General features: G+C 36.6%; 1 protein-coding gene across 3 annotated transcripts in view; it reads right to left on the reverse strand.

Moving 5' to 3' along the window:
• b3glcta (beta 3-glucosyltransferase a) overlaps nt 1–24980 on the reverse strand; it is a 114497-nt gene that overhangs the window by 49886 nt on the left and 39631 nt on the right. For all 3 annotated transcript variants that reach the window (XM_051863086.1, XM_051863084.1, XM_051863085.1), the window contains one exon: nt 23341–23380. In XM_051863086.1, the coding sequence (XP_051719046.1) occupies nt 23341–23380 (40 nt within the window). The remainder of the gene's footprint in view (nt 1–23340; nt 23381–24980) is intronic.

The raw sequence follows: 24980 nt of genomic DNA on the forward strand, positions 1-24980 counted from the left end.
TATAAAGACTCATTAAGATTTATACTGCATTATAAGAAGAGTTATAGATACATTTATATTATTTTTATAATTACTTATAAGCCATGCATTTGCTTTTTCAATGTGCATGCTCATAATCCATTATACACTGATTTATAAATGATTGGATATAAAATAGTCCCAGAGACACTTGTTTGCTGTATCAAAAAGTAATATGCTATATCTACTCCATAAAATTTTGGCAACAGATTACAAGCAATATTATTAATTAAATTCAACAAACAGAACCGAGTTAGAATTAATCAAATTATTCCTTAAATGTCAACCATTTAAAACAAGTAAAATTTAAACAAAAATATCTGAATAACAGACAGACGTCAAAGATGAATTAAGAACTCATTATTTTTTATTGCCAACATTGAAGACACCTGATGATAACAAGCAGAATCACTGAAGGAACGAGAAACACAAGAATCAACAGAGGTTTAGATGTTGATTGAAAATGTTTTGTCGCCATTATGGTGATCAGTGTTTCATTTAGTTGGGCAGTTTGACTCTTTGCTTTTTGTCAGTTTGTGGTTTTTGTAATGTTGTTTGCTAATTTTACACATTTTAAACTCAATTCTTATATGTTGAATTTGATTAATAATATTCTGTGTAATCTGTTGCCACAATTTTATTAAGTAGATAGAGCGTATTACTTTTTACAGTTTAGTTATTATGTCTTTAATGCCTAAAGTTTGCATTAGAGGTAATGAATGGTAATTTTGGTTTGTTAAAATCTATATCTCCTCAGCCATTTGCATGGTATTGCTTATAGCAGTTTGGAATTATACTTAATATTGTTGCAGTATTTTGCTAGTATGTAACATTAAAAAAAATATACTTTTTTATTTTATAATACTGTTTGTATTAATGCATCCTATGTTTTCACTTTACTTAAAGCCAACAATGATGCATTTATAGAGATTAGTAACTATTATTACTCACAATAAGTATTTATAAGAACACAACACGGCTATTAATAACAATATATTCACTAATTTGACAAATCTGAATAAAAAGTCATTGTAAGTATAATATAACATTATAGCAATGCAAGCTGCATCTTTATAAATACATTCATGGAACCATACGACAGGCTAATTAATACTTATAAATCAGTGTATAATGAATTATGAACATGCATTGAAAAGGAAAATGCATGACTTATAAGTAATTATAAAAATAATATAAATGTAACTATAACTGTTCTTATAATGTGGTATGGGTCTTAATAAGCCTTTATAAATATGTTTATAAAATAGTAATACTTGCTTATAAATAAGTATAAATGAAGCTATAATTCATTATAAACATGGTCTTCATAGAAAGTGTTACCGATATTTAATATCTACACACATTTATCATATAAAAACCATACAGCATTAAATCTTGTAATAGTAGGAGGTATTAAAAGTCCTTGATGCAGGTGCACTGTAAATCATATAGTTTAACTATAAAGAACAACCATCAAAATACAGGTGTTTTTTTTTTTTTTGTTTGGTAAGTGATGCACTCATATTCCACTTCATTACACTACAACACCCACACACTGAAAACAGACTCTAAATCTGTAGGCTGGGTAAGAGAATTAACTTTGCTTTCATACATTCTCCCAAGAGAGAAAGCTCTGGCATGTAATAAAACCCATACGGCGAATGAGAAGCGTCACTTCTTTAATAAGCCTTGCAGTCACTTCATCATGAGTTTTGTTCCTGTTAGCTCCAGCTCAAGCTCATGTACAAGGCTCTCTGCCAGCCACAGCTCTCTGGATCTCTTCATTAGGTTTCTTTCAAACATTTGCAACAAAATGTGCAAATCTGAGTGAATATTGCACATCATAAATTATGATTAGACACTGAGTTTTCTCCTTCATGACGTTTTTAAGCAGCTCTGAGAAATGAGGCTCATTTGTCAACACAAACGCAACGAGGAGCACGAGGAAAGCGACAGCTTCGTAATCTTCCTGCAAGACAGGCTGAGAAAGAGTGAAAATGTGGAAAACAGCTGACATGAGCAAACAATCTGTGTATGCCTCAATCTGCTCCCTATTAAGTCGTAAGCCCTCTTCCTAAAGTGTCAGCCATTTCTAGGGTTAGTACATTGTCCAAGTTGTTCCAGTGCAAAGAAATACTCTCTAAAAATTCCCAAAATACACCATATAATCTAGTGTCCATTGGCTGCTTTCTATATTCACTTACCGGATACCGGTAAGTGAATATAGAAACCGGATATTTAGAATTATTTAATAAAAATCTAATAATACAAATAAATAGCCTGTCTACTTTTTGATAATAATACAAATGTAAACAATATAGTTAACATGAACTGAGAATGAACAATACTTCTACAGCATATATTAATCTTAGTTAATCTTCCGATCTTCACTGATTTTACATTCCATCAGTGTGTGAAGGTTGAATTAGCAGAGCAATAGCACAGCTGTACATAAAATATTGCAATCCACACAAAATTATGAGATTTTTCTGTTCAAAAGAGGACAAATTGGTGCGCGTCTCGCTGGCTCATTTGTGACCAGGACAGCAAGTCTTTGTGGTGTATGGAGAGCTATGGTCCCAGGATAATGTCAGTGTAACACCACATAGGACAAGAGGAAGCTGTCTGAAAGGGATGTCAAGGTACTAACCTGGATTGTATCCAAAAAAAACCAAAACCACAGATGCCCTACTCACTGCAGAATTAAATGCGCACCTCAACACTCCTGTTTCCACCGAAACTGTTCGTCGGGAGCTCCTCAGAGTCAATATTCATGGTCGGGCTGCTATAGCCAAATCTTTGGTCGCTCGTGCCAATGCCAAATGTCGGTTACATTGGTGCCAACAGTGTAAATCTTGGGATGCAGACAATGTGAAACATGTATTGTTCTCTGATGAGTCCACCTTCACTGTCCTTCCCGCATCCGTGATAGTTACGGTGTAGAGAAGCCTCAAGGCAAAACACCCGGACTGTTGCTGCCCAGAGTGAGGCATGGGGGTGGATCAGATGGTTTGGGCTGCAATATCATGGCATTCCCTACTGTGACCAAAGACTACTGAACCATTCCATGTGGACCAAATGGTTCAAACATTATACCCTGAAGGTGCCGTGTGTGAGCAAGATAACGCACCAATAGTCACAGAAAAACTAGGTTTGATGAATGGTTTGATGAACATGAAAGTGAAGTTGAATGGCCTGCACAGTTACCAGATCTAAATATTTTTGAGCTATTTTGGGGTATTTTAGAGGAGCAAATCAGAAAACGTTTTCCTCCACCAGCATCACATGGTTCTGGAAGAGCAGGACCAGCTCAAAATCCCTCTGGCCACTGTGCAGGACTTGTATCTGTCAATCCCAAGATGATTTGATGCTGTATTGGCTGCAAAAGGAGGCCCTACACCAGGGCTTGTCAACTGGCGGCCAAATACAGAACAAATAGCACTGTTTTCAGGTGTTTCATTAGTTTACTTTGAACTATGCAGCACGGCCCAGTGGATAACAGAATGAAAGCTTAAAGGAGCTGTGCGTTTATTCTCGGTCACCATTATTAAACAGCGTTGCAACATCAAGTGAGATTAGGGTTTCAAATCGACACACACCTCTCGGTTACAAACTACAAATCACTCGATGATTAAACTAGTTTTTAAATCGGATGAAACAGCCAACATACCCAACGAGACTGATGAGGAAAACAGGAGAAACGTGCCACGAACGAAGACAGAAGACTTTTAAATCCCAAAATCACCACCCTTACAAACATTTACCATGAATGAACTGTAGTAAATTACCATGGTTTGTGGAAATGTGGAATATTTATATTGAAAACTATGTTATAGCCAATTATATTGCAATATTTATTAGGTGGGTAGGGGAATATATAATTCATGTCTTTGTGAAGGTGTAGTTTTTACCTATTAGTTTTATACTAATAAATTATTGTTTCAGTTTCATTGTCTAATATATACATATATGGTCGCCCACCGGAAGCTAGTTATCTGAATTTATAGTTTTAAATATGGATATTTTTCTTACAAAAACGCATCGCTTTGCTGCAGAAGGCCTTTATTAACCCATTGGAGTCATTTGGATTACTTTTTTTATGGATGGATGCATTATTTTTGACTTCAAAATGCGGCCCCCCCATTCACAACCATTATAAACCTTGGAGGATTAAGGATATTTTTAAATATAGCTCTGATTGTGTTCTTCTGAAAGAAGATATACTCCTAGGATGGCTTGAGGGTGAGTAAATCATGGGATAATTTTCATTTTTGGGTGAACTATTCCTTTAATACTTAACACTTAATATTCAACAATATTACTGATCTGCCTGCATTGACACCATTGTATGAGAACTGAAGTGAGCTGGGCGATGACAGTTTTCCCCAGAGCTGCTGTATAGATAAATGAACTTAATTAATAGCTAATGATTTTTACAATGGAAATGAATCAATACTGAAATTACTTAAGCTGGACAATGACACTATTTTCTTACAGAGCTGCTGTACAGACAAAATTATGTTCCTGCTATCACTGTAAAGCTGCTTTGAAACAATCTGCATTTTAAGTGTAAGCAGAGATGGGCACAAATACATCAAAAAGTATTTAGTTACAAATTACAAATACTTAGGCATCAAATGTGTTTAAATAAAATACAAAATATTGCTGTGAAAAAATGTATTTAATTAAAATACAAGTAATTTGTAATTTGAAAATACAAAAATACAAACAAAATTTACACTCAATCATCTGAAGTATGAGAGTAACTGTGGAGTTAGATACACATAAGAGAGTTGCTCTCAGTTGCTATGTATAGCCAAAGCATTCAAAAAGCACTAACAACTATTAACAGTAGCATTCAAGTAGGAAATAATACAGAAAATGAATAATCATGTAAAAACACTGCACAGTCCTCACTGTAACAATTATATATATATTGATGATCCTTATAAGGATACTAAAGTTATTCAGTCAGAAAAAGTGAGTGATTTTGTCTTTTTCTTTTGTTGCTTGATTAACATTAATGGCAGACAGCAGCAGGTTTATTAGGCTGCTGTCACTAAGAACGATCAAAAATTACTTATGGCTACATGAATTTAGACACGACCGACTGTGTTTTCACCCGCAATTAATCAATGTTATTTTTTTATTATTTGACCTACCCGTTCATGGATTATCTGCAGCGCCCGCGGAAATAACTGCGATCCGCGCATCACTAGACAGCGCACGTCATGCTTTAGCTAGCAAGTCAATTCACAAGCTCTAGCCATTTGCGTTAATCTTCTGTCCTATAAAGACATTCAGTGAATAATATCTGATAGTATATTTTACTAGATACTTTACCTTAAAGCAGTTTGACTGAGCACAAAAGCAGCTTCTTTACCTGCTCCTGACCTTGCAATGCAAAGTAAGACAGACGTTGGTCACGAGCTCCGCAACCGAAACAGCAGCCACCTTTTACGGTGCATTCACACGGGGCGTCTGCATTAACGCTTTAACGCTGCATTAACGCTCGTTTACTTTGAATGTGTGACGTCATGCATTACCAAACTGAATTGTGGGTTGCTTCACCCACGTTGCTTGCTGTAGAAGTTGAAAATTTCTCAACTTTTCAAGTGCCAATGCAAGCGTCAGCCAATCAGATCACCTTATGCAAATACCCTAGGCAACTGCATTCATGCAACACCGGAAAGTAACGTGATTGGCTGTTGTCACTATGACGGTCGCGTCAGCACCAAACTTCAGACACGCCCTCCATCAAGCGTTGATGCCGATGCCCCGTGTGAATGCACCGTTACAGTTCCTCCTGAACCAAAACAACAAGCTTATGCTGCACTCACACCATAACTACCGAAATTAAGAGATGGCAACCCGTGATGGTATACTCGGAGTGGTGCGTGACTCGAATTTATGCGTTTCAATGGCAACACTACCAACGACGAAATGAATCTGCAGTAGTCAGGTGGTACAGGTCAGAGCTCTTTAAGCTATGTTCATTATTATTGTAATGTTATGTGCTTTGAGACATGAGGTAGTTTAATGCCGTCTCTTGTGACGCTTTTACTCCGTGCTGTGCGCGTTAATGTGTTTTGAAGGAGGCGTGGCTTTGGAGACGCTCTGAAGGGAGGGTGGGATCTTATGCTTACAAAGCTAGCTCGCTATTGCTAGCCTCTCCAAAAATGACCTACCCTACTCTTAAGCCTGGTGGTGAAAGTTATTGTATGTGAGACATATTTGAAATATGTTTGAATGTATTTTAAGTATTTTAAATACAAAATACTTTCTCTCAAAGTATTTAATTACAAATTACATTTGATATTTCTTTGCTAAGGAAAATACAAATTACAAAATACTCAAAAGTAATTAAATACGTATTCTAAATACATTTAATTAAAATACTGCCCATCTCTGAGTGTAAGTGCTATATAAATAAAGGTGACTTGACCTCAGAACTGTATTGCTGGTAATTGAGTGTACCAGTATTTAATGTATCAAGGCCCTTACTAGCACCCAAAGTGTTTATGACATACTAATTCATGTTATGGAAAGCATAATGAGGCAGTCTAAGTCGGTGTAGATTGAAAGCTTCAGTTGTTTAGCTTGAACCGCCTGTCCGAGAGAGCCCAGGGCCATGGGTAGGATCTGTTATGTAGTGTTGATTGTAGTGTTTAATTTAGTGTTGCTGCTTGCTGTCTCGGCTCTGTCCTTCTCCACCTCAAAGCTGCTATTGATCTGCCGGCTCTGATGGGAAAGGGATTTACCTCCTAAACCGCGGCGTGCCCATCTCTTACAGATCTGCCTGCCTCAGAGATAGATGCTTATAGAGAAAACATAAACGGCGTTCGCTCCAGCTCCTCATTTGCATCCTTGAGCTTTAAGCGCACAATCCCACTTTTAAAAGTCTTTGTGCTAAGTCTGCTTGCATGTACGAGTATGTGTCTGCATATGGATGTGAGATAGGATCTTTTCAGAGTTTTATTCATAGTATACATGCGTTTTGGTGCACTGGGTTTGTCCATGTTAACAAAAGTTTATGTAATGTGTCTCAGTAAGAGAAAGTGTTTGATCCTATGCTCTAAAATCCAGTGAGCTGCATTACTGTCTATATAGGCAGCTGCCTTCATATTTAAATGTTGTTCAGTGATTTTTTGCTGCAAATTTCAGTCACTTCAATAGGAATCCATGTGATTGGGAATTTCACGATTTCCCCACACAAATTTTGCAAAAAGTTTAAGTTGGTAAGGCGGATTTGCCAACAGAAAGCTCCTTGGTTTGAAAGTGACTTCTATTCCCACAGAAAGGTGTTTCTCACAGTCATGGAACCTGATTTGGAACACTCTATATAGGTTGTTATTTACTAAACTGCAACATAACTTCACACTCCACACAAATAGTGCTTCAAAAAGACATGATTTCATAATTGTTTTCAGTAGTTTGTTGTTATGTTGCTAAGCTACCAACATAATCCTCTAAAATGCACAAAAACACGCAAATGCAAATACTGGGCAAAATGGAATATATTTAATCAGATTAAAGGGTTAGTTCACCCAAAAATGAAAATATGTTTTTTTAATAAACTGTTTTTTTAGGTATATGCATGCTGTAGACACAGCTTTCAGGGCATGCACTTTGGATGTTGAACTTCCCACACAGCGCGTGAGTATCGAATTCCCATTCGCCTTTTCTAGCGCTTGAATATTTACATTGTAGGCTACAGAGCGTTGTTCACATTTGTTCAAGTTCATGTTCTCACAACATTGCATTGTTAGAATTCATAAAAATGTTGGCCATCTGGCGACTTACACAGTTTCATATACTCACCAACACCCACTCGCATTTGGAATTGGCGAATGTTTAATATATACAAACACACAAACCTTGACATTAACTTTTTTGCTCATCAGCCACTGTGGCTAGTGGTTTTCCAAAGTTACTAGCCACTCAGAATTTTAACTGGCCAGTTTTGACATCAATACCATGGGTAAAAACAGCCATATAGATATTTTTAATAGTATCTCATAATCTGGCAGCAGGCATATTAGGCTGCCGTCACTTTAAGACCGGACACACGGATCCATTACACTTTTAAAAGTGTTTTCTTTCTCTTTTTCTTTTTCATCTTTGCTCTCTCTGTTTAACTGACTGTGTTTACGCGAATACTCACCAAGACCGGCATTTTGACATTACATTGTGTGTATTTTACTTTATGTGCACGCACTTTGGGTGTGAGCACAAAATCTACGTGAATGAGTAAAATTATGCGCAATACGTGTCATCCCATGCCGAAATTCAAGCCCTGTAACACCAACAATATTCATCCGGAGGACATGAGAGAGCGAGATGACAGAGCGAGAAAGCGCAGCTGGTTTCGTGTATCTATTCTGCGGAAAATAAGTATTGAAGCAGTTTCAGTTATTTCAGTGTCGATATGTATCAAAAAATCTATATTTTTGACAACACTATATTGCACTAAGTTTATTATTTCAGATGCCTTTTTAAAAGACTACAAATGAAAAATGTATATATATTATACAGTATCTCACAGAAGTGAGTACACCCCTCACATTCTTGTAAATATTTTATTATATCTTTTCATGTGACAACACTGAAGAAATGACACTTTGCTACAATGTAAAGTAGTGAGTGTACAGCTTGTATAACAGTGTAAATTTGCTGTCCCCTCAAAATAACTCAACATACAGCCATTAATGTCTAAACCGCTGGCCACAAAAGTGAGTACACCCCTAAGTGAAAATGTCCAAATTGGGCCCAAAGTGTCAATATTTTGTGCGGCCACCATTATTTTCCAGCACTGCCTTAACCCTCTTGCCTTAACCCCCCACCCCTTCAACCTCTGCAGCAATGCTGGCAGCACTCATACGTCTATTTCCCAAACACAACCTCTGGATATGACGCTGAGCACGTGCACTCAACTTCTTTGGTCGACTATGGTGAGGCCTGTTCTGAGTGGAACCTGTCCTGTTAAACCGCTGTATGGTCTTGGCCACCGTGCTGCAGCTCAGTTTCAGGGTCTTGGCAATCTTCTTATAGCCTACACCATCTTTATGTAGAGCAACAACTCTTTTTTTCAGATCCTCAGAGAGTTCTTTGCCATGAGGTGCCATGTTGAACTTCCAGTGACCAGTATGAGAGAGTGAGAGCGATAACACCAAATTTAACACACCTGCTCCCCATTCACACCTGAAACCTTCTAACACTGACGAGTCACATGACACCGGGGAGAGAAAATGGCTAATTGGGCCCAATTTGGACATTTTCACTTTTGTGTCCAGCGGTTTAGACATTAATGGCTGTGTGTTGAGTTATTTTGAGGGGACAGCAAATTTACACTGTTATACAAGCTGTACACTCACTACTTTACATTGTAGCAAAGTGTCATTTCTTCAGTGTTGTCACATGAAAAGATATAATAAAATATTTACAAAAATGTGAGGGGTGTACTCACTTCTGTGAGATACCGTTTATAAAATTCAACCCACCAAAGTGGCTAGTAGGAGTAGGTGGGTGTTAATGTCAAGCCCTGTGTATGTGTACATACATAAATATATATGAAATCAACTTTTCTCTCAATTTGACTGTCATGTTACAGTAATTTTTTTCATTTAACTTTTCACAATTAATTACGGGATTCCCTTCTCCACTGCATGATAAGAATTCTACCCTTTTTTGCCCAAAAAAGTAATCTTGTAAGGTTCAGAAGTTATTGAAATACATTTAAAAAAATAAAAATAAAAATTATAATCAACCAATGCACATGATATTTTTAAATAATGTACTATTATTTCTGACCGACGGGTACAATAACGAATCTGGAGTCAAACATGCTGGCAGCTAACAAGGATTTGGTTGTGTGTGTTAAGTGTATGTGTCTGACAGGTAATTGTGCAGGTGCATTAAAAGCCTGAGAACATTTTAAAATCTTTCTTTCCTGGCATTGTGGGGTGCCACAGTAATAACAGTTATCCGGTCCCGGCGGGCATCAATGATAAGGCGCTTGCCAATCTTTCATTGTCTCTCTATGCCTGTGTGATGTCAGAATGAAAGCACAGAGCAGTGTGTAAAAAAAGAAACTAATTAAAGCTGAATTTAACTGGTCTAGCCTCCACACTAATAGTGTTCAATTAATCATTAAATGACAGAACAGCAGAAGGATGGAAAAAGCAGAGGTCTTGACATTTTATCCTTCTTTTTGACCTTACATCAGCCCTGTTCTCTTGGTCACCATCACCTTTGCACGCACCAAATTTGCAGACGAGGACTATGCGCGATGGAGCAAAGTAAGCAATTAGGAAATGTATTGAATTATTGCACTTGGCTTTAAACGGCAATATCTTCACTGCAGACCACCACTGAATTGTTAAAATGCAGAGAATGGTTCTTCAAACTGTCAGTGCAGCCTACTTCTACAGCCAATCAAACTGTGACATGGAGAGGAGTCAGAGGTGGCTGATGAGAAGAGAAAGTTAGTTTTATGATTTATTTAGTGAGGCATCATTTTATTATAGGGCTTAAAAGAATGTGTTTCTTCGTTAGGTTTCTTCCTTCCTCTCTCACTTCTCTCTCTGCTCAATCTGTATTCCACTGGAGGGGTGACTCCAAAGATAAAGGGACTGAATCTTCTGGATAAGGGAGATGTATTGAATGAGACGCTGGAGAATTGAGCTTCAGTCACCTGAATTGTTTTCCCAATATAAAGTATCACCTTCAAAGCTATGCCCTCTGTTTTTTTTTGTTTTTTTTCATCACGCTCTCCAGGGTTTGGTCTCCAGAGGTCTTAATTTGCAAAAACACCAGTTCCTAATAAGATACAATGTAAAAATACGGATAGTTTAAACTGAAAAAATAAATGTAAAAATCTTACTTTGGGGAAAAAAAAAATAAAAATAAAAAAATTCACACACACACACACACACACAAAAAAAATCTAGAATAAAACAAGAAAGCACATTCCCAGAACTCCCTCTGTGACATATATTTTATAAAAGTAAATATATGTATTTAAAATTTAAATTATTTCTCTTGCAGTAAAATGGACAAAAAAAACGTTGACATCATCCTGCACTACATAGATTTTTATTCAAATTAAAGCTCTGTAGAAATGTCCCTGCTTCTATAATATAAATAAAACATAAATATTCAATATAATGCATAATAAAAAACTAAACATGAAAAATGAAGTTTTTAAAGTTGTTAAAGCACAAATATTACTAAAACTGAAATAAAAAATAATTTAAAGCTAAACAGAAACATTGAAATATTTTTTTTTCCTACTATGGTAGTCAATGGGGGGCGAGATCTGTTTGGTTACAAACATTCTTCCGAATATCTTCCTTTGTGTTCAGCAGAACAAAGAAATTCATACAGGTTTGGAACAACTTGAGGGTGAGTAAATGATGACAAAATTTTCATTTTTGGGTGAACTATCCCTTTAAGTGGGTTTGTATATTTGATTTACGACAGAACCAAACCGAAAAGACAGCAGGATTTTCTTTTTCCAGTGTGCTAATAAACAATAAGCCAAGATATTAAGAGTAGGAAGGGGCATCTGATGAATGCAAGTGTATCATTATAGTCACACTGAGGCAACCCACTAAAAATGAACCACCTCAGACGGTATTGCATCTACCCGGGAACCAAAACCAATCAGAATCTGTCCCACAGCGACAAAACAAGATGGAACCACATGACAGCAGAAACTCAAATTAGTTCTACAGCAACCCAGAACAAAGTCAGACATGATTTTGTTTGCTTATGTATGATAATAGAAAGAGGGAAAGAGAGGTGACAGAAAAGGAGGAAGGAATTGAGCGAGAGAGCTCTAAAAAGTTGAAGAGAAAATAGCACATTTATCCCTGGAGGCTGGTGAATCAGGTAGCACAAGTCTGAGGAGAATAAAATGTGAGAGTATTGACAAAGCAGACTGATTACTTAGAAATAAACCTCAATGCAGACTACTTAATTGACCCCAAATGTCAATTTTACTTATAAAAAGACTCAGAATGCAAGTACATTAAAATAAGCCATTTTCCAGAAGACTGTTGAACAGTTGGAGGCATAATCTTTGTAGACGAAGGGGTTGAGGACATTTAAAAATATTGTGCACAACCAACCCACAGGCAATCAAGACTTTCACTGTGCTTGGATCAGCTAAAAAAAGCTAAAAGTCTTTATTGTGCACTCACACCGCCTTAAATTGATGAGAAAAATTCTACAGTGAAGACATATGGCAGTTGCTGAAGTGTAAAAAAAGTAAAAAAAAAAAAAAATCCCAGCGATTAGGGTGCTCACAAGTTCCATCAGAGTGTCTACCGCAGGTCGTCGGCACTGAAGTACAGTAATTAGAGATGATGTTTGAGGCCGCAACAGTAGAGAGCACAAAATGCAACGTTTAACCAACCGACAGTATCTACCATTTCAGGTTTATTGCTCTGTTTTTGGACTTCACTCAAAAAGTTCAGAGACAACCCTTTTCCAGCATTAACTGGAGTCATGCAGACCCAATGAGTCTCAACTCAGACGGAAGGTTACGAAACAGATTTAGTCAACAAAGACATTGAAAGAGTCTCTGCACAATGCATGCCCGATCGAATGCAGAGAAACGAATGTGGCCATCCGTGTGATGTATGCGTGTGGTGGTACAGTCCATCCACCTGGCACAAACCCCTGCTGACAGTTTGCATTGCCTGAGGTGGCCGGGGGAAGCGTAAAGGAGAGTCACCTCGTGCCCCCGCTGGAGGTTTGTCAAATCTGTGAACGTCAGCAAAACAGCTGCACAGAACTAAATCCAGCACCCTTAAAGAAATAGTTCAGATGTTCCAAACCTGTATGACTTTCTTTCATGAAAAAAACATCAGAAAGTCTGAAAATATGCTTTTTTTTTTTACATGCATTTACAATGAATAGGCGAAGGTTTTATGCTTCAATAAAAGATAATAAAGATCCATAAAGTCAATTTTATAAAGTATTTTTTATAAAGTATCATAAAAGTGGTCTGAACAGTGTTGCCAACTGCTTTCAATTGAAAGTAGTTAAAACTGGTAGCTAAATGTCACTAGAAATGACTTCATAATGGCAAATTCATTGATCTATATAAATATGAATATAGATCAGTGGGCAAAACAAGAGTCTAGATAAGGTTTGTCCAAGAAGTTGCTAGATTTGTCCCTAAACTTTTGAAAAAAAGTCTCAAAAGGGGCGTTGAAGTCACTAAATCAGTGACAAAATCTCTAAATTGGCAACACTGGGTCTGAAACCATTCAAAAGATTTGTGTTACAAACAGACCAAAATTTTGTTATTCATTTAAAATCTTGCCCACCCTAGTTCTCTATGAAGTAGCAATGTTCGATTTGTAAATTAATTATTCATTTGAGTCAGATCTTTTCAATAAATCAGTTGATTTGGTCTGAAAGATTTGTTCACAGTTTGGGCTGATTCAATTTACTTGTTCAACTCACTGAATCAATAGTCCCTTTTACACAGAGCGTTGATCCCAGAAAATTGGCATAAAATTGCCAGAGTGCCTTCTGTGTGAATGCAAACACGTCCCGAGGATCGATCCCGGGATGGGGACCTAGTGACATTGCCGGGATCAGTCCCCGAACATGCCCTGTGTGAACAAAAGGCAGGACAAATGCCGTAAGGGGTGTGTCGTATCGATAACACTGAAGCTGAGATCGTTCATCAGCTTAGTGGAACGGTACGTGATGTGCTAGTTTATGATCGAATCAGTAAAAAAAAAAAAATAAAAAAATGCAGGAGAGTGGTTTCTAGAGAGAGAAATTGCAGATTATAAGCAAACTTAAGATGCTGCAGAGACATTACACGTCACATCCTGATGTCACGTGTGTTTATGGGATGTGTGTGAGCACACACAGATTCCGGAAAATCACTTGCAGTGTGAACGAACCAAAATCAAACGATCCCGGGACACATTATCTGTGTATTTTCCAGAATCTCTGTGTGAAAGGGGCTAATGATTCTATTTTGGCTGCAGTAAACTACTAGTAAATAAAGCTTATTGATAAAAATAAAACTTACATTAACTTAAAAGTTAGGCTAATGCATGGCTTCAGAAGAATTTGAATATAGTGCACAAGTCTAATTTATTACATTCATCAAGGATGCTTTTGCATTGTTTTGTTTTTTTTCAGTAACTGTATTTTAATTGAATGGAAAAGAGCAACCCTCAACCAGTCTTCATAATTTCCTTTCCTCCTCTGAGGAAAGCAAGTCATGCAGATTTAGAACAACATGAGGGTGAGTAATGACAAAACGTTCATTTTTGGATGAACTATTCCTCTGAGACTTGGCAAATGTACAAATAAGCAGCAGTCTACCAACAATGATAATTGGAATAACTAGGGGGGGAAGCACCCCCAAAACACCGGAGTGAGAGTTTGTTCTGTCAATCAAGTCAATCATGCATGACAATGAGTACCAGATGGAAAGCTAAAAGCAACGTGAGGAATAATGGCATGATTTTTTTCGCCTACTCCTGACTTGAATGTTGCTTTAACAATAACAGACATCATCTTTCTAAATGACAGAGCCACACAAGAAGGGCCATTAAGCCGTATGGAGGAACAATGAGAATGTCAAGAGTGGATTTTGCACGCTCAGTGGCAGGTGATGGGAGACAAGAAAGGCTGTCGATGGCTCATTTCCATGAGCGGTGGCGTTGTGCATCCTGGCCCAGAGCTGATTGTTTCAATGTAGAACTGGCTGTGCTCCAGTGACTCAGATCATTGTGCTGCTGTAGATGTAACGATTTGGAGTGATCCAAGTTTCTATGCAAAGCTACCCAATCCTTTTTGACTCACCAGGATATGTTGTTCAAAGAAAGAGAGAGAAAGCAAGGGAGGAAAAGAGAGAACGGAGTGAATGAAAGGGATCAAAGGATGATAGGGAAGAAAAGATGAAAAACAAGATAAGACAGGAGAGGTGGAACGAAAGAGGGAGCAAAGAAAAGCGAACTTGTGTATTCACACCAAAAAAGGCGAGCAAAAATAGCCCTTCAGATTTAAGGCCCCCTCAGGTGCTTCAAAAGGACATTAATGCAAAAACGAAAAAAAAATCAACTATCTCAGATTTAAGATGAAAAGCTTTTTCATGGAAAATATGAATTAGGGACGCGCATCTACATATTTTTAAAAACGACTGGTCGGCGGGTTCCCTGAACAACTTGTTGACTAATCAGTCTTAAGGAAACGCTAATTAGCCCGACTTTGGGTTCACCTGACTCAGTCAGAAACATTTCCCTAAGACATGTTCTCATGCTCAGAATACAAGATTCTTGAGATTTAGATTTTTTTTTTAACTTGACACACCATCTTTTGTGGCGAGATGCAATGCAACAGCTAAAGACATCCATCTGTATGTACAGTACCATACAACAAGCCATTACTCCAAACTTCAGTGTCACATGATCATTCAGAAATCATTCTAATATGCTGATTTGGTAACATTTATCATTATTATCAATGTTGACAACACTTCTGCTAAATGCTTAAAGGAAAAGTTCACCTAAAAATGAAAATTATCCCATAATTTACTCACCCTCAAGCCATCCTAAACTGTAAAAAATGATTTTATGGTGCAGTAAATACTACAGAAAAACAAATGTAATTTTTACATGAAAACGTTAGTTCAGGCAAGAATTAAAAACTAAGTAAATTCTATATTAGTACTCAATTTAAGCTTGTAGAAATTAAAGCGTATATATAAACATTATAAAATTAAGTAAAACTACTCAACTTTTCTGACACTGGTGTTCCCATCATGCACTGGGCCTTGAATAATTAATGAGGTTGATTTTTCGCTGTTTTTACACTGTTTTATCATTGCTTTTGTGGTTATGTTTAGTAACTTGCCATTTTGTGACATTTGGAGTTCATTTTCTACTCAAAATGCCACATTCACACTCAAAACCGATCCATCGAATGTTACCGTCATCGTGTATTGTATTGAGGTCCCTGTGTTCAGGTGTTGCGTTACTTCTAATATGAAGATATTGGTGTCTGCACAATATCTATTGTATTATTTACTTAGATATTTCTAAGTAAAGCATACACTTTAAAAGCATGGTTTAATTCAGTGTTATATTGTTTGAGTAAAATGTATTGCAAAAGAAACTTCATCTAAGTAGAAATTACTCAACCTTTTACTATCCAAGTTAAAATTACTTATTTTCTTTGTTATTTTACTTAACTTAGTTAAGTAGAGTTACTTAATTCCATATTTGAAATTTACTTAAAAAATATGCTTGCAAAAACTTGCAAAAGAAAAATTAAGTAAATTTTTTACAGTGTAGGTGTATATGACTTTCTTCTTTCAGCCAAAGACAATCAGAGTTATATTAAAAAATATCCTGCCTCTTCCAAGCTTTATAATGAGAGTGAATGGTGGCAATTTTTTGAAGCCCAAAAAAGCACATCCATCCATCATAAAAGTAATCCATACGGCTGCAGGGGGTTAATAAAGGCCTAATTATAACTGTAAAAACACTAATCACTAGCTTCCGGTAACGGTTCACAAGAGAGTTGAGTTCCGGCGTATGATGCAGAACGTACTGTAGGAGCAGTGTAAGCTTAGGTGAGAGCAGACGCATCTCGCAGATCAAACAAATAGGGCTGGGCAGCAAACTCAAGCTCCTCCGACATTTCCCTTTAAAAATTCTCATTTTAGATTTCTAATTCATGACTGGTGTTTTGTATTGCTCTATCCTCTCTGCTTCCACGTTCGTCAATACATCTTGCATCGGGTCAGAGTTCACTCTTCGACCGGAACTAGATTTGCGTATGGAAGCCAGTGATTCTAGCTGGCCAAGCTATATAAATATGGATGTTTTTCTTACAACAAAGCATAGCTTTGCTTCAGAAGACTTTTATTAACCCCCTGGAGCTATATGGATTACTTTTATGATGGATGGATGTGCTTTTTTGGGCTTCAAAAAGTTGGCACCATTCACTCTCATTATAAAGCTTGGAAGAGCCAGGATATTTTTTAATATAACTCCGACTGTTTGGCTGAAAGAAGAAAGACATATAGACCTAGGATGGCTTGAGGGTGAGTAAATCATGGGAAAATTTTCATTTTTGAGTGAACTAACCCTTTAAGTTCTTTGATGAATAGAAATTCTTGAAATAGATTAATTTGCAACAATGTAAAGGTCTTCTTTACATCAGTCACTTAAGACCAATTTAATGCATTCTTTCTCAATAAAAGTATTAATTTCTTAAAAAAAAAAAAAAAAAACTCCTGACTGACTCTTTTGAACAATAGTGTATATGGCTGAAGCGGTGAAGCTTTGAAATGAATGAACTGAAATGAACTGAAATACAAAAAGGTTTTAACAAGCAAACTGTCTAACAGATAAAGATAACCAATTATTATTTGATGCTAAAAATAACCAACATTTTCTTTAAAAAAATTGGGGAAAAATCTATTAACTAGTTGACAAGATAATTTTTTAATTTACCATTTTATACCTGTGAATTTCTGTTTAATTACTCAGCACATACTGTAGGTCAATATAATATGCACAGTTTTTAATTTACCAATGTAAAGGTCAATGACATAATTAACTATTTTAAAAAGGAGAGAAAGAGTGTTAGATGGAGGGAAGCAAGCAGAGAGCGTTAGACACTTTTTGGCAGAACAGGAAAAAGAATAACACTCATTATGATTCTCAGCAAGGGTTGGACATCACAAAACCGTCTGGACTCCAACACCTGAACTTAGGCAAGGGAGCTTGAGCTGGTTTAATCATGCTCATTATAAAGCCGCAGTCCCTGTCCCTGTGTGCATCTCACCCGAAAACTAATGAGCATTGAAGGCAGTTTTAAACCTCCTACTTTGCATCAATAATTCAAGGCCTGGAGGCGGCTTCACTTTAAAAGATTCCAAATCCAAGAGCCTCATTATCAGGTCTTAAACTGTGCACCGCTCCAAGGAAGTGGATTGAGTAAACATGATCTCCGCCACTTTTAAAAAGGCAGAGTTGCACTTTAATTACTCAGAAATCATCTGAGTTTCACATATTTAGGCGACATGCCGTTCAGAAGAGGCAACACCGTGAGCTTTTCCGGGCAGATCCAAGAAAAGAATGCGGGTCATTTGAGTTCAGAGAGATGAAAAAAAAAAAAAAAAATGTGGGATGAGGAGAGATATGAAGTGGATGAGCTTCTTTTTATGTCTCATGGTGTCAAACTCAGTTCCTGGAGGGCCACAGAGTTTAGCTTCAACCCTAATTAAACCCACCTAATCAAGTCCTTCAGGATTATTTGAAAAATACAGGTATGTGTTAGTTATACAGACAGGCTCAGGTGACAAAAATGATGCACTTTGCTAGATTAAAGTGGTGCCATAGCTCACACACTGACACATCTTAGCCCAATATCCACATATATCTTAGCATACCTAACTGAACTGCAGAGTTTGAGCCATACTCTGCATGGCTTCTGACAGCATAATATTGGTCATAACCAATGCAGAAATTGCAAAGACTCCTAATAACTTGGCATATGCCCAAGTAATAAACCTGACATCGCTGCAGTATGAACAATGACTCAGGTCTTAATCATATTTATAGACTTAATTACATTAGAAATCAGAGACACCAAAACAAACACAGCACATCTAAGGTGTTGTGTAATGAAACCTAAGTGCCATCAGAACTGGATAAAGCAGAAGTTAAGCCGGGTTAATTCAGCATTACAGTTTGGCTTGTATCTACATAAGCTATTTGTCATGTGAGTGATCCTTTAGGAGATGGTCCAGAGTAGAGTTCTCTATTACAACGTTTTTGAAGTGTTGATCATTGTAGCCAATCACAGACATATCCGATGAGCGCGTCAACACAATGGCCAATCAGGGTGTTTACGAATCCGCTCATAAAAGCGTCACATTTTTTTAATTTCAGTACCGACTGGTACCGAAGTCAGTACTTTTGACAACTCTGGTCCAGAGAGGAACCATAATGAAGAGAGACATCTGTTAAAACAATATCGAAAAATGAGTCGCAGATACTGAGAGCCAAGTAAGTCCTTTCTTTCTTTCTTTCTTTTTTTTTTTAAGGTAAAACAACCCTTTGAAAATCTTTTAGGCATTTCATTCTAGACTTGAGATGTGTTTTTCAACCCATAATTTATTAAAAGGATAAAAAAAAAGTAATCATTTACTCACACACTATGTAAAATGCACCAGATTTAGCAAACACTGGCTAATTTTCATCCGTAGTCCCTTTTAGCAGGTTGATGTTAAGGACAGGAAAAAAAAATATATAAACAAAAAAATATTAATACACCAAATTAAGAACAAAAAGAAAAATATGAGAGCAGACTACCATACCATATCCATAAGTCACTATAAATGATCACAATTTTGATGGGTCAATAACCATGTTTTCAGCTTTTTTGAGAAACCACAGTTTCCTGTTAAATGTTTTAATTCTTTCAGCTCTACTGGGAGTCTGTTCTGCTCATGTGTTCCTTTACAAGCAAAAGATAATTGACCAAAGGTAGTTCTTCTTAATGGCACCTTACAATCACCTCTACTACCGGCACGTGTATTTCATCCCGTTTTCTGATCTATATAATCCTTAAAAACAGGTGGAGCCAAACCGTTTTTTTTTTGTTGTTGTTGTTTTTTTTTATATCTAAGACCTTAAGAGTTTGTTTATAAATAATTTCAACTGGTTTAAGAAAAGACCTACATGTTTGAGTCCAGGTACACTGTAAACCCAAATAAGTTTGCAAAACTCAAAAAATGTGAGGTAATCAGTTACACTATTTTTTTAAGTTAAGAAATTCAAAGTTTAAGTAAGCAGAACTGGCAGATTTCAATTTTGTACTCATACATTTTAATTACTCCTATCTGAGTATTTTGAGTATTAACACTTAATTTTGGTATTTTTTCTCCTTTGGAGTGTCATGGCAAAGCATGCTGGGAAATAGAAATCCCAGCCCAAATTCAGGTAAATTTAAGCTTGTCTAAAAGAAACAAGTTTTTAAAACTCAAAACAACGAAACAATTATTTAAAATGTGTCTGTTTTGTGAGCTCAAAAGAAAAATAAGTTCTAAATACTCATAAAAGTTAATTTGATTGAACTAATTTGTTTAATGTGAGTTTGCTGTACTCAAACCAATTAATTATTTTGAGCATTAGGGTTTACAGTGTAGTCATGCAATATGTGATATGAGGCATAATCAGTGAATTCGTGAATAAAACTGCTGCTTCATTAGTCAAACTATTTCTAATAAATCTGAAATTCGCTAGATTCAATTTCACTGTATTTACCACTTTCTTCACATGTTTTTTAAAAGAAAGTTGAGAATCCAGTAATAATCCTAAATATTTAAATTCATGTACTACCTCAAGTTTTTGTTCCTGGACAAATACTTCTGCTTTCACATCATAATCTGGCCTTTTAGTAAAAAACATACATAACAAAGATGCAAATGTGAATTGATAATCCATTGTGCAACTTGATTCATGGTGTCAGTCAATTTCTGTGCAGCCTGACTTTTTGCATGTACATACAACACAACATCATCCGCATACATTTGACAAGTAACATCTGGAGGACATACATTTGGTTAATCATTTACATACATACTAAACAATAATGGGCCTAAAATAGAACCTTGTGGAACTCCAATATTATAATCCAAGTAATCTGATGTCACATTTATGACCCGTACCCGTTTCTATTTTCTAGATAAGATTTAAACCACAAACAGCCTCATTTGAAAAATTAAAATTTAATAACCGAGAAAGTAAAATCTCATGATTTACAGTTTTGAAAGTTTTATTTAAAATCCAGAAACACAGCACCAACTACACCTCCTTTATCCATCAAAGATTCGATATTTTCCAACAATTTGCCGTTTCTGTAGAATACTTTTTTCTAAAACTGAATTGCATATGGTGAAAGGGAAAGGCACTATTATCAAGATATGTGATTATTTGCGCCGCTACCCATTTTAAATGTTTAAAGACAAGGCAAGAAAGGAGAGAAAACTACTTAATTGCTATCTTCTGTTGCTTTTTATCCTTTTTCAAGCTCATCTTAATATATCAAGTGAATTTGGAGCAATCTCTATTTTCAATGTATAGAAAGGCACAGTTTGGACATTCTGAAAAACATCTTTTGAGTTCTATAAAAAAGAAATAACATCATACAGAGTTTGGATAAAGCAATATGCATAAATAAATAAAATTTGTTATAATTATCAGTTATAGTGCTCTCATTAATAAAACGAAGTCACCCACTGCTGTCATTTCGATTTATTTCTTTCTTTTTTCAGCCTCTCAGGAGCTGTGGTCAGACCGACATCATTAAAGCCTTATTTAAAAACCTTGAAAAACTCCAATTTGAAAATGAAACTCAGAGGAACTGTTATCTCGCCCTTTCTGAGGGTCTTGAAAGACTCTGATATCTTTTTAATGCATTATTTGAGATTATTTTCAATGGCACGTTTAAAAGAAAAAGAAGAAGTTTGCACCAGAGTTTAAATTCAATCAGATAGTTGCATACAACATTCAAGGACACCTCAGAATGTCACTTTTCAATTTGACGCGTTGCTAACAACAGAAAAAAAAAAAATGCTTTTATCTCTTTCCGAATGTTCAAATCACCCATTTTTTTCGAACCGCTCCATCCAACTCTACTTCACGCTTCATTACATTAAAAAAAGGCTCATGACTTTCTAAAAGATAAGACAGGGCCGATGTCAAGTCACCACCATGGCAACAGTAACTGTGTTAAAGTGACTGTTATGCACAGAGATGAAGAGGCATTGGGTACTACATTTCTGGAGTGGTGGATGAGGGAAGCGCCCAAGGTTTGCTTTAATGACAATCGAGTTCATGCAGGCCTTCAAACCGTTCTCAAAAACAATATCTGAGATTAAATCACACTCAAATATTCCATATGAGCTTATTCTTGGAGGAATGATGCACTTCAAACCACTTCTAACTTCTCAACATTCCCATGTGAGGTCGACTTTGGTCTGAAGTACAGTATTTATAGCTGCGCAGACAATATCCAGAAATAATTTAGAGATTATGCTAGTGCGCTTGACTTTTCCCTATCTGTAGAGAGCATTACAAGAGAAAACAAAGCTCAAAAGAACGCCTCTCTGACATATATGCCTAAAGCGCTTCAGGCAACCAACCACTTCTGGGAGACTAAGAAAGAGAACTTCAAAACCGTAAAGGTTATTGTTCTGCGTCACGCGCTTGGTGCAAAAAGAGGCTCTGCGAATATTCTTAATCATACCATGGGCTGAAGCATATGAAGTACCTTTTTGAAAGTGAGAGTTCTGTGAAATTATATAACCGTATTTGCACTTCAGGCTTCCTTCAACTGTTTGATGTATGAAAGTCATTACATTTCGACAGACTCCACATCCACTTCATGAAGATGATTAATGGTTGTACTTGCCTACTTTTGAGTCAGGCAAAGAATAATTTCAAACAGGCAATGTTTAACTCTATTCTGCTTTTTATAAAGGCTAATTTCATGCCTGTACATAATTGAAACCATAGTCTATGCTCAGACTGTTGATCTACTTTCATCTTTTAACATATCCTGATAATTTCTCTCTTCCTCTCCCCCATCCACTGAGATTTCCTTTGTTACGCAGCAACAGCCAATCGTAATTGACCTTTACACCTTTAGAGTAATTTGTATGCTGAGTGTTCTAGCATAGACCTGTTAAAGACAAAAGAAAAGTAAAACACGAGAATCAATTTAGCTGTAATGGTTACTGGAATAAAGAGGTCAAATAATGACGTTCTTTTCATCCGAAACGCTTCGCACCTTCTGTTCGGATGTTTTATTGTAGCAATTGCAAGAGGGCCGAAATTACGAGCATTGTAATAAACCCCTACGATCTGTTCATTCCACCACGTCATGCCGGATTACTCTCATTTGCTTCACTACACTGAAATATCAAACACACATACAGCACATAGCAAACAATGACCCAAACCAATTAGCCGTGCCCTAAAATCTAATCCTGCTGCACGGAGAGCCGCGTCAACTAAAGCCATCTAAAATAAACCTTATCATTTTCTGTTTAGATGAGGCATCAGTGATATTTACAGTTGGTCTGAAGGAACACGAAATGAAATATGATAAGAACATAAGGTTACCTGCCTGATAAAGGTACTAAAATACAGCTAGAAGTCTCTGACAGGAATTATTTTCATGGGATTGGTGTCTTTTGAAAGCTCCTCACAATCCTGTTGACATTTGCAGGATGTGAAAGGAAACAGAAGCTGCTTGGATACTCACCGAGTTGAGTCTCAGAGGGAGGTTTTTCAGCGTCATGGATCTGAGAAGAAAAGTTGAGAGAAAGACAACATTAGAGGCATGGAAGGAGTGTTTACAAATGGAGCAGGAAGTAAATAAAAGTCCAACCTGGAGGCTCAATGCATCATTCGTATTGACAAGAAAATCCAGCAGTATTAAAGTGTTAGTTCACCCAAAAATAAAATTTCTGTCATTAATTACTCACCCTCATGTCGTTCCACACCCGTAAGACCTTCGTTCATCTTGGAACACAGATATTTTTCATAAAATCTGATGGCTCAGTGAGGCCTGCATTGCCAGCAAGATAATTAACACTTTCAATGCCAAGAAAGCTACTAAAGACATATTTAAAACAGTTCATGTGACTACTTTGGTTCAACCTTAATGTTATTAAGTGATGAGAATACTTTTTGTGTGCTAAAAAAAAAAAAAAAAATAACGACTTTATTCAACAATATCTAGCGACTGGACGATTTCAAAACACTGCTTCATGAAGCTTCAAAGCTTTACAAGTCTTTTGTTTCGAATCAGTGGTTCAGAGCGCATATCAAACTGCCAGTGTTTCGAAATTGCAATGGTTCACCACTGGGGGGGGCGTGACTTTGGCAGTTTGATACACGCTCTGAATCACTGATTCGAAACAAAAGATTCATAAAGCTTCGAAGCTTCATGAAGCAATGTTTTGAAATTGCCCATCACTAGATATTGTTGAATAATGTCGCTATTTTGTTATATTTGGCACACAAAAAGTATTCTCATCGCTTTATAATATTAAGGTTGAACCACTGTAGTCACATGAACTGTTTTAAATATGTTTTTAGTAGCTTTCTGGGCATTGACAAAGGGAGTGTTATTGCTGACAATGCAGACCTCACTGAGCCATCTGATTTTATTAAAAATATCTTAATTTGTGTTCTGAAGATGAATGAAGGTCTTACAGGTGTGGAACGACATGAGAGTGAGTAATTAATGACAGAATTTTCATTTTGGGGTGAACTAACCCTTTAAAGCATGTCAATAAGTAAAACCTTAACACTAAGTGAGAGAGATATATGAGTCACAACCTTTCCCAAGACTAAAAAAAAAAAACGCAAACTAATGGTGTAATGTTGTCATCAAGTTCTCCTGGGAAGTCCTTACATTACAACGCAATGTTCATTCAAGTGATTATAATCAGGAAATAGGGCAAATTTAATAGTTAGGGCCCGAGCACCGGTGGTGGAATTGCTCAGTCAATTCTTCTTCTTCTCTGAAATGAATTGCATTTTTGAGGGACTAAACATGCCGAAAACTCATGAAACTTTGCACACACGTCAGAAGTGTTGAAAATTTACGTCAGATATGGGTTTCAGAATTAGGTGTGGCAAAATGGCTCGATAGCGCCACCTACAAAATTTCAATTAAGCGCCTTTGACGCTACGTTTCATGTACAGGTATGAAATTCAGTAGACAGATGTAACAGCCCAATACCTACAAAAAAGCCCCTAGGTGCAAAATCTGAAAACCCAACAGGAAGTGAGATATTTTGAGCTCTCTCTGCAAAATGTTTGCTTTTTTGCCATTTCCAGACGTTGTACTTTAACAAACTCCTCCTAGAGCGTCATATTTGGTCAGTCTAATCT

The sequence above is a fragment of the Ctenopharyngodon idella genome, chromosome 15, assembly GCF_019924925.1.
Source record: "Ctenopharyngodon idella isolate HZGC_01 chromosome 15, HZGC01, whole genome shotgun sequence".
Lineage (NCBI taxonomy): Eukaryota > Metazoa > Chordata > Actinopteri > Cypriniformes > Xenocyprididae > Ctenopharyngodon > Ctenopharyngodon idella.